Here is a 10,224-nt window from a genome sequence, read left to right as displayed (position 1 = left end):
GAGAGAGAGAGCGCATGCATGTTCTTGTGTGTAAGGCCTGGAAGTTCAGGGAAGTCTTGGAAGTCTGGGGAAGACAGTGTCATTAAAGAAGAGATAAATTCCATTTATTTATTTTGTGTTTGTGTGTGTAAGTGCCACAGTTCATGTGTGACAATCAGAAGACAGTTTGTGAGAGTCTGTCCTCTCCTTCCACCATATGGTTCCCAAAGATTGAATTCATATCACCAGGCTTGGCCACAAGCTCCTTTATACACTGAGCCATCACATAAGCCCAACGACCTCATTTTTGCTGTCTTCTCTGCCTAGATTCTGTGGATGGAAGATGACAGGGTAGGCATGCGTATGAGCTGGTGGTGTGCCACCGCCATTGAGCCACACCCCAGTCCCTCACTGGGGGATTCTAGGCAGGGGCTCTACCACTGAGCCACACCCCAGCCCCTCACTGGGGGATTCTAGGCAGGGGCTCTACCACTGAGCCACACCCCAGCCCCTCACTGGGGGATTCTAGGCAGGGGCTCTACCACTGAGCACAGCCCATCTGTTTCTGTTGCCTTCTCTTCTATTTCTTTCTTGTCTTTCCTGTTCTCTTTATTTTTGTCCCCATCTCTCTAGGTTCCCCTCCTTTCTTGTACCTGGAATTGAACCCAGAACATCACACATGGTAGGCAAGCTGTCTACCTCTGGAGGTATATCCCCAACCCTCTGTTTTCTTTTAATCTTGGCTATAGGACTATGTTTGTCACTCTCCATGATTCTGTGTGTCTCTCTTAAAGTCTATGGTGCCGATCTCTGATTTTTTTCCAAGACAGGGTTTCTCTGTTTAGCCCTGGTTGTCATGGAACTTGCTCAGTAGACTGAGAGCCTCGAACTCAAGAAAGAGATCCACCTGCTTCTGCATCCCGAGTGCTGGGGTTAAAGGCGTGTGTCACCACTCCCAGCTTGATTTTGTTTCTAAGTGCCCTTACTCTGTTGTTTTTGGCATGTGTTCTGTATGTGTAATGTGTGTGTATGTGTGTTTGGTGTATGCGGCGTGTGTATGTTGGGTGTGGGTAGTATGTGTGTATGGTGTGTGTGGTGTATGTGTGTATTATGTGTATGTGTGTCTGTTATATGTGTGTGTTGTGTGTGTGGTATATGTGTGGTGTGAGTGTGTTATGTGTTTATGTTGTGTGTGTCATGTGTGTGTTGTGTATGTGTGTTATGTGTTTATGTTGTGTGTCATGTGTGTTGTATGTATGTGTTGTGAGTGTGTTGTGTATGTGTTTGTTGTGTATGTGTGTATGTGTATGTTGTGTGTGTTATGTGTTTATGTTGTGTGTGTCATGTGAGTGTGTTGTGTATGTGTGTGTGTTGTGCGTGTGTTGTTATTGTTGTTATGTCTGTGCTCCTCTTTCTCCTTTTCTACCCTTTACCCCTCCTTCCTCCTCCAGTTTCCTTTCTTCTCTCTCCCTTCTCTGGAACCCTGTCCTTCCAGTGTTTCTGGATCCTTCTCTTTCCCCTGCTTCTATTCAGCTGACGCCCTCACATCGCTCTTGTTAGCACCCTATTTCTATGCCTGGGCCTCTCTTCAGCCCTTGCCTTTTCTCCAGGAGCCAAGAAAACCAGCTGAGGGCCCAGCAGTGGATGCAAAAGCTACTGGACCAGCTTGTGCTGCAGCACTTCCTTAGAGATTGTCATGAGGTAGGTCCTCCAGCTGAGCTAGGACAGCACAGAGAGACTTGCTCTCTGGTCGGGGGCAGGGCTGGGACGCCCCGTCTAAGGGGGTCGAGGAACAGTGCTCCCTCTGTGCCACCAGGATGTGTGCCGAGTTCTATGCCAGAGCGCATGCCCCAGGCTCCCCGTCTGCCCACGTGAGCTCCTGGGAGACAGAAGGGGCCCTGGGCTCCCCTGGCAACGGCTGAGTTCGCGCCTACAGTTCCTAGGGAAGGAGCGCTGATCTCACCTTTCTCTAGAGATGTGTGAAGCGCGGGAGACTGAGGTGGGGGTGGGGTGAGGATGGACCGGTGGCCGGGAGCACTCCTTCAATCACAGATGGCAGGAATTTAGCCTTCATGTTTACTTGGTTTAGTTAGTTATGGTGGTGGGGACCGGACTCCAGTAGCTCTAGGCAAGGGATCGGGCTACGTGAGCTATATCCCCAGTCCCTTAAGTACTAAGAACCAATCCCTTCTGAATGCCGTGGGGATCAGTTGATAAAAGATGGCCAGACTCCTTTCTGCATTGAAATACTCCTTGCCTTGTATTCCAAAGGAACTCTTATGGACCCCGACCACCCCATAGATGGTTCAGAAACATTCTCTTAATTCCCAGAGATGTCCTGCCCCCAAGCTCCCTGTCAGTGTGACCCAGGGCTAGACTCTACTTCCATGATGTACTGGTACCGGTTTCTTCCAGAAGGTTCAGGAACCAAGTCCTTGCCTTCCTTCCACCCCCCACTAAAGATAAGGTTTGACTCTGCATATTGAACACCCATGGCAGATTAGTCTTCACAAGTACAAAAAAGACACAAGTCTCCAAACCTTCTCCCCATAATTGAGAGAGCTCTATTAGCAACGGTCCCTGTTGGCCCATCTTCTCACTGGAGCTGGTTCTGGACAACAACACAGATGTTGCAGGCCGCTCCTGCCCTAACTCCTACCCTCGTATGGTAGTCAGAACCCAGAGCCTCTTCGGGTTAATCATGGTTCAGGAGACCCTCTAACCCCCCTTACCACGCTCACCTAGTTGAAGGAACTGGGGACCCCGACCCCCTCCTCCTGCCATTAGGAATGGTCCTGTCTCCTGTTGTTAGACTATTCTGGACTCAGTAGCAATGACCTAAGATGAATCGCAAGGTCCCCGGCCTGGAAGCTCAGAGAAGGTGGTGATTCTTCACCCCCCCCCCAGACTTGGGCCCCCCGCAAAGAAGGCGGGCCTGGAGGCAGGCAGGGGGCGCGCGCGGGCGGGCGCGTGGCCGCGGCGCGGGGGCGAGGGAGGGGGCGCGCGCCCGCAGGAGCTTCAGCCGTTGCCGCTGCCGCCGTCGCCGCCGCCGCCGTCGCAGTGGAGGGGCGAGTGTCTGTCCGCCCGCTGCAGAGACGCTCCTCCAACGCCGCCGCCGCCGCAGGTCTCGGGGGCGCCAGAGGGAAGAAGAAGAGAGAGGGGGAGGGGGCCGGCGCGCGCCCCCGCGGACACGCGCGGGGGAGGGGGCTCGTGCGCGTGCTCGCCTGCCTGGCCCGCGGGAGGGAGGGGCGGGGGCGGCACGGGGGCGGGCCTGGACCCTCGCCCTGGAGTGGGGGAAGGGGTGAGGGACGAGCCCGGGAACTGTCCGCGGTGCTGGAGCCGCAGCGAGAGGGGCCAGGGAGGGGGGCTAGCCTAGGCTAGCCTGCATTTGATGTATGGGCGAAGCAGGGGGTCCCAACCTCCCTACGAGGGGATCAAATTTGCCTTGGTCTTGAGGGATTCCCAGATTTTTAGGGTTTTGAGTCTTCGGTTCTTGCGGAGTCCGTAGCGGTCTCGGATGATAGGGTGAATCACTTTGTGGGGGGGGGGGGCTCTGCATAGGGAGATGAGGTATTAGATGTGACCTGAGTCCGAGGGGCTCTGACTTTCGGAGACTCCCCCTTGGTTGTGGAGAGAGTCTAGTCTTGCACTGCGTAACCAGAGGGGGCAATTCCTTTTAGAGGGCTTTACCTAGAGAACGCGGATCACCTCCTTCAGGGGTTTGCCTTCACTGTAGGACTCCGGTTGCGTGTTCATCCTTGCGTAGGGAATTGGGGGATTCGGCGTTTGACTTTGCGAGTGTGAGCATATGAGAAGCTGTCCTGGTCCCCTGAGGAGCACATGCTCTGGGGACGTGGGGTGGGGTGGGGTTTGGCCGGCTCGGGATTTGTCCTTGAATATGACAGTGCTTGCCTCCCGGACCCGCAGAGTCCGGCTTTTTTTTTTTTTTTTTTTTTAACCAGGAGGGAGGAGGAGGATCTTGTGACTGGAGGAGGGAGGAGCAAACTGTCCCAGGTTCAGGCTTTGGTCGGGAGGAGATTGTGGCTTCAGGAACAAGTCTTTTTTAATAAGCACTCTCCCCCTCCATGAGTGCTGGAGATGGAGCCGGATTTCAGAACTTACTTTTTTGTGCTGAACAAGCAATGGCTCTGCTCCTCGGCTCAGCCCTCGCTCTTGTGGAGGAGGGGTCTCAGAAAACAGCCAGTTTGTTGTAGTGGGGAGCAATGAGAATATTCTTGTTGTTTGCATCTTGGATGACTTTAGCTGGGGGGGGGGGAAAGCACTGGATCAGGGGGTTTGGTCTGAACCACATTGGGAATCTTACATTTTGGGGGTAGATTTGGTCTAGGAATCAAAAGGCAGCCTGTTGTTCACATTTTGGGCGTTGGCTGGTCATGATTTGGGGTAACTGTGGTCTTAGGCACAAGTGCTGGATTTAGGTTTCTTTAGAATTTCTGGGTCCAAGGGATGGGTATCCTCTAGCTTGGAGGCCTAATTATCAGGACGCTAAACATGGAAATAGTAATAAGGTTCTTTGGGGGGTGTTGATCTGACTGTGGGGTGCTGAGGCTAGGTTTGGGTTTATTCAACCTGTGGAGTAGGTTAAGGATTTTTTTAAAAATGGAATCAACAGGGTCTTGCTATGTAGCTCAGGCTGGCCACAAACCCAATCTCCTCCTCTCCCAGCGTGCCCAATGCTAGGATGGGATGGCAAGCACGCACCCCCCCAATAAAGTTGAGGGTTTGGTCCTTATTAGGGGGTCAAGGCTTTTTATCCTTTTAAAAAAAATCTAATTTTTATTGCATTTATCTACTCATCTTACACGTGGATATGCCTTTGGGTGCCCTCGCCATAGTGTGTGTGAGAGGGTCAGAGGTCAGTCCTCTCCTTCCACCATGTGGGTCCCAGGGGTGTTCAAGCTTGGCAGTGCCTTTACCCACTGAGCTGTCCCCCCATCCCGGGGTCTCGGTTTTGCTGTGGCTGGGATTGGGGCTGGAGGTTGGTCTGACTGCAGAGGTTGTTTAAGAAGGAGGGTGGTGGAACCAGACATCCCACTGTGGTTTCTTGTATGTAGCTGAGGCTGGCAGAGCCCCGGGATCTGGTGCTGGGGGACCACGTAGTCATCCTTTATCCAAGAAAGGGCCCAAGGGTCCTCTCCAGTCTGTCTTATTTGCATAGATTCCCTCCTCAGCCCCACTCTGCTCAGCTGAGAACGCTCCCTGGGGATTCTGTGAGGCTGTGACAGACGGGGAGAGGAACCTCCTGAGCCCCCTCTCTGCCCTGCACAGCTGGATGGCTGGATTCATGAGAAAATGCTGACGGCTCGCGATGGCACCCGGGAAGACGGCCACAAGCTGCACAAGCGATGGCTCCGGCACCAGGCGTTCATGGCTGAGCTGGCTCAGAATAAGGAGTGGCTGGAGAAGATAGAGAGGGTGAGGAAGATGAAGCCCCCTGCCCTCCGGGAGATACATCCTCACAGCTGATGTCTCCACTGTCACCCTTCTGGGCTGGCGTCCCTCAGCTGGTTCAGACCTGTATCAAGTCTGTGGTCTGGAGTCATTATTGTAACCTTGAGCCTCAGTGGTCGTCATCTCTTCCCATTGCTGCTCAGGGCCTCCTGTTTATCAACATTTCTCCCACCTTATAAACGCTGCCACACTCCCCTTCCCGTCACTTAGGCCATTTAATATGGAGGGACGCCTTAGACATGAACTGGGGAAACCTTGGGTTATAGTAAAATTTGGATTTTTTTCAGCCCTAGCTTCAGGGTCTATAATCAACTGTGAGATCTTAGAGAACTAAGTTGGCCTCCTAGACCCTAGGTTTCTTCTCCCCTGCCCCAGCTTCTCTTTTTTGCTTGCTGTTTGAGATATGGTCTTGCTATGTAGCCCAGGCTGGCCTTCAATCCAAGACCTTCCTGTCTGAGGCTCCTCAGTGTGGGATCACAGTCTTCCATCACCACAGCCAACTTCCATTTACCCTTTTGAGTAAAAGCAAGCAAACCGGTGTAGCCACCTCTGTGGGTTTGAGGACATACAGTATGTTGGACCACCAGGCACCCATTATTATGGTATCATTGATTTGTGGGTTTTATTTTTCCTGGTTCTGCAAATCCAACTCAGGACCTGATACATGCTAGGCAAATGTTCTCCCACCTAGCTACACCAGGGCCAGCTTTGCTCTTCCCTTTTTGTTATTATATTATCATTGTTTCATTACTGGAACTGGAACTCAGGACCTTGTACCTGCTAGGCTAGTACTCTACCACTGACCCACAATCCCAGCCCTTTAAATTTTCTTTATTTTACTATCTATCTATCTATCTATCTATCTATCTATCTATCTATTTATTTATTTATTTATTTATTTATCTTGAGGCAGAGTCTCACGGAGTCCAGGCTGGCCTTAAACTCACTAGGTGGCTGAAGATGACCTTGAACTCCTGCTCCCCCTGCCCCCACCTCCCAAGTGCTGGGAAAACAGGCAGACACCACCACACTTGGCTTTCTTTTTATTTTGTTTATCTATTTTTGTTATTTGATTTGTTGAGACAGACAGAGCCTCGCTGTATAGACCATCTGACCTCAAACATCTAATGATTCCCCTGCCTCTGTTTCTCAAGTGTAAGTAGGATTATAGGTGTAAGCACCATACCTGGTTTGCTATTTTTTTATTTCTTCTTTTATTATTACTATTGTTATTTATTGGTTTTTCAAGACAGGTTTATTTGAGTAGCCCTGGCTGTCCTAGAGCTCACTCTGTACACCAGGCTAGCCTTGAACTCACAGAGATCCACCTGCCTTGGCCTCCTGAACGCTGGGATTAAAAGTGTGTGCCACCACGCCTCGCTTTACTCTTTTTTTTTTGAGACAGGGTGTTATTATGTCACCTTGGCTAGCTTGGAACTCTCTTTGTAGACCAGGCTAGCCCCAAACCCACAAAGATCCCCTCCTGCCTCTGCCTTCCAAATGCAGAGAATAAAAATATGTTCCTGTTATTGTTAACTTGTCATAAATGTAGCTCTGGGCCACCAAGGCAGTTGACTTCAGTTTTGGAAGGGCCTAGACAGGTGCTTACTTTAGGTACCAACTCCCTACACCCCCTTATTTCCCTTATTCTGGTTGAACCCTTAGAACTGCAACCCAGGGCATCCCCACTTTTGAAATCAAACAGAAACACTCAAGTTCACTTTATGTTCCCCCACCCCCACCTGAGACAGGGTTTTCTTGTAGCTTTGGGACCTGTCCTGGAACTAGGTCTTGTAGACCAGGCTGATCTTGAACTCACAGAGATTCGCCTACCCTTGCCTCCTGTTTAAAGGTGTGTGCCACTTTATACTCTTAAGAGATCACAGGGGAGTTCGAGGCCAGCCTGGTCTACAAGAGCTAGTTCCAAGACAGGCTCTAAAACTACAGCGAAACCCTACCTCAAAGAGAGAGAGAGAGAGAGAGAGAGAGAGAGAGAGAGAGAGAGAGGATCATAGGGAACCCTTAAAGGGCAGTGTGTAGCAAAGCCAGTCTTCTGGACCTTGAGCTTAATGAAAGTTCATTCTCTCCCTGCCTCTCCCTCTCCCCCTCTCCCCTCCCTTCTCTTTCCTGCCCCCTCCCCTTTTTCTTCTTCTCCCATCCCCTCTCCCTCTTTCCCTTTCTCCTCGACCATCACTCTATGGCCATCTATCTGTTTTTCCCTATTTCCTTCCCGTATTTTGCTGGGCTCTCTTTGTCTCCCCACATCAACCTGTCTGTCTCTTGCCGGTCTTCCCTGGTCCCATCTCTGTCGCGTCTGTTCTTCTGTCTCTAACTCCCTGCCTTTGTCTCTCTCCCTGTGTCTCTCCATGGGTCCTGTGTCTCTTTGTCTGTTTCCATCACTGTTCCTCTTCCTTCTGTCTTTGACCTTCCACCCCTCCGGCCAGGAGGGCCAGCAACTGATGCAGGAGAAACCCGAGCTGGCAGCCTCCGTGCGTAAGAAACTGGGTGAGATCCGGCAGTGCTGGGCGGAGCTGGAGAGTACCACACAGGCCAAGGCGCGCCAGCTCTTCGAGGCCAGCAAGGCGGACCAGCTAGTGCAGAGCTTTGCTGAGCTGGACAAGAGGCTGCTTCACATGGAGAGCCAGCTACAAGACGTGGACCCTGGAGGGGACCTGGCCACCGTCAACAGCCAGCTCAAGAAGTTACAGGTATGATGGACTGGCTGACCTGGTTGGCGAGGGTGGGCGGGGTGGGGGTGGGGTCCCTGGGGCAGAGCAGAACCGCTCAGACACGACCCTCTGGGGTGTTTCAGCCTGAGGCTGTCCCTCTAGCAGAGAGTGTTGGGAGCAGCCCTCACCTTAGGACCGAGGGTTCACGGAGACAGAGGGATTCTGTATTGTAAATAAGCAAACAGACAGTTTCTTGGGATTTTGATATTTTCTGTGTGGAGAAAAAGGTTCAGAAGTAGGAGCACAGCTCTACCCAGAGTACCAGTGCACCCACGAGTACTTTCTCTTCCGGTTCCTGGGCTCAGCGTTCACTCCTGCAGCAGTCTTAGGAAATAGACTCTCTGGTACCAATGAGAAAACTGAGGTACAAAAAACTGCACAGTGGCCAGTTTCTACTTTACCAAACAGAAGCCCCTAGAGAGCATTCCTGTGCCTGCTTAAGCCTTGCTTCTAGCTCAGCAGCTGACTGGTGTTCAGGCCTTAAAGGCTGTGTGGGCTGTAGGTGTGGATGTACGCCCCACTGCTCAGCTCTTGAAGTGGAATGGCTTCTGTCTTTAAATCCAGGGGTGGAGCTTAACTGGCAGGGATGGGGCTTGATTGGCAGGGGTGGAGTTTGATTGGCAGGGTGGAGCTTGATTGGTTGATAATAATCTGAGACTGTGGAAAGTACATTTTCTCACTTGGGGAGCAAATGCTAGGGGCTGGATTCAAACCTAGCCCCCTTGAGTCTTCAGTGTCCCTTGGATGGAATTCTGGCAAGGTTTTTCTTGTAGAGTGATCAACATGGTAGGTGGCAAATTAAATAAATACATTTTAAAAAGCACATAAACTGAGAATGTAGCTCAGTTGGTAGAGTGCTAGACTGGATTCGATCCCCAAACCTGCATAAACCAGAGTGTTTGTCACACAGGCCTGTATCCCAGCACTCTAGACATGGGAATATGGTGATCAAAAGTTCAAAGCCATAGTTGGCCACAACCAGTTCCTGACTAAATTGGGCTACAAGAGACCCTGTCTCAAATCAACAACAAAGTTAGAGCTAAAAATTAATTAATTAATTAATTATTATTAATAAGTAAAAATGAAAATGAAAACTGCCAGGCTGGAGAGATGGCTCAGCCGTTAAAGGCTAGGCTCACAACCAAAAATATAAAAATGAAAACTGCCTGGGATGCGGCTCAGTGGTAGAGCCCCTGCCTAGAATCCCCCAGTGAGGGGCTGGGGATGTGGCTCAGTGGTAGAGCCCCTGCCTAGAATCCCTCAGTAAGGGGTTGGGGATGTGGCTCAGTGGTAGAGTGCTTGCTTGAAACATTCAAAGCCCTGAGGTCCATTCTCAGTACAAACAAAAAAGAAAAAAACCTGATAATAAAAGCATAATTATTTAAGTATACGGACTGATTTTTAAAAAAGGCTTTGTTTATGCCATTTAGGCTTGTCACTCTTTACCATATGAAAAGTGAAAAATTCCAATATTTATTGATTCTTTTGAGATGAATATTAAATCCGTCACAAATTGTCCTTAATAGCCCTCTTTTATAGAGAACAACGTGGGGCTGGTGAGATGGCTCAGCAGAAAACGGCTCTTACTGCCAAGCCTAGCAACTCTGAGTTTGATCCCTGGGGCCCACATGGTAGAACCGACTCCCATGAAGTTGTACACACACACACACACACACACACATGCACACTCACACACACTCACCCACACTAAATGAGGAAGAAGAAAGGGTGTATGCACAGATAAATGGGTTTTCCTTACACACAAACAGGGGACTGAGAAAATGACTCAGCAAAATCCTGCTGCTCAAGAATCCATGTTTGATCTGAACCATGTAAAACAGCTAGGCACAGCCGTAATCCCAGCGGTGGGAAGGTGAAAGCAGGCATCTCCCTGCGGTGTGCTGGCCAGCCAGTCTCATAACTGTAAGTTCCAGATTCACAGAGAGACCCTGTCCCAGAGAGTGATTGAGGAAGAGATCCCTGGTGTCATCCTCTGCCCTCCACGTGAACACGCATGGACGAGCACCCATGCGTGTGCACACAC

At 50.7% G+C, this 10,224-nt stretch overlaps 1 protein-coding gene across 2 annotated transcripts in view; it reads left to right on the top strand.

The window, feature by feature from the left end:
• Sptbn4 (spectrin beta, non-erythrocytic 4) overlaps positions 1–10,224 on the top strand; it is a 57,445-nt gene that overhangs the window by 16,924 nt on the left and 30,297 nt on the right. The window contains exons 7-9 of one of the 2 annotated variants that reach the window (XM_013355342.2): positions 1,590–1,680; positions 5,269–5,415; positions 7,896–8,159. In XM_013355342.2, coding sequence (XP_013210796.2) covers positions 1,590–1,680; positions 5,269–5,415; positions 7,896–8,159 — 502 coding nt within the window. Of the gene's footprint in view, positions 1–1,589; positions 1,681–2,989; positions 3,104–5,268; positions 5,416–7,895; positions 8,160–10,224 lie in introns of those variants that run through there. The other variant, XM_013355343.2, reaches the window with a different exon arrangement.

The sequence above is a fragment of the Microtus ochrogaster genome, unplaced genomic scaffold (assembly GCF_000317375.1).
Source record: "Microtus ochrogaster isolate Prairie Vole_2 unplaced genomic scaffold, MicOch1.0 UNK115, whole genome shotgun sequence".
Taxonomy (NCBI): domain Eukaryota; kingdom Metazoa; phylum Chordata; class Mammalia; order Rodentia; family Cricetidae; genus Microtus; species Microtus ochrogaster.
The sequence above is the reverse complement of the archived record's forward strand: the minus strand, read 5'-3'. Positions and strand labels throughout refer to the sequence as shown.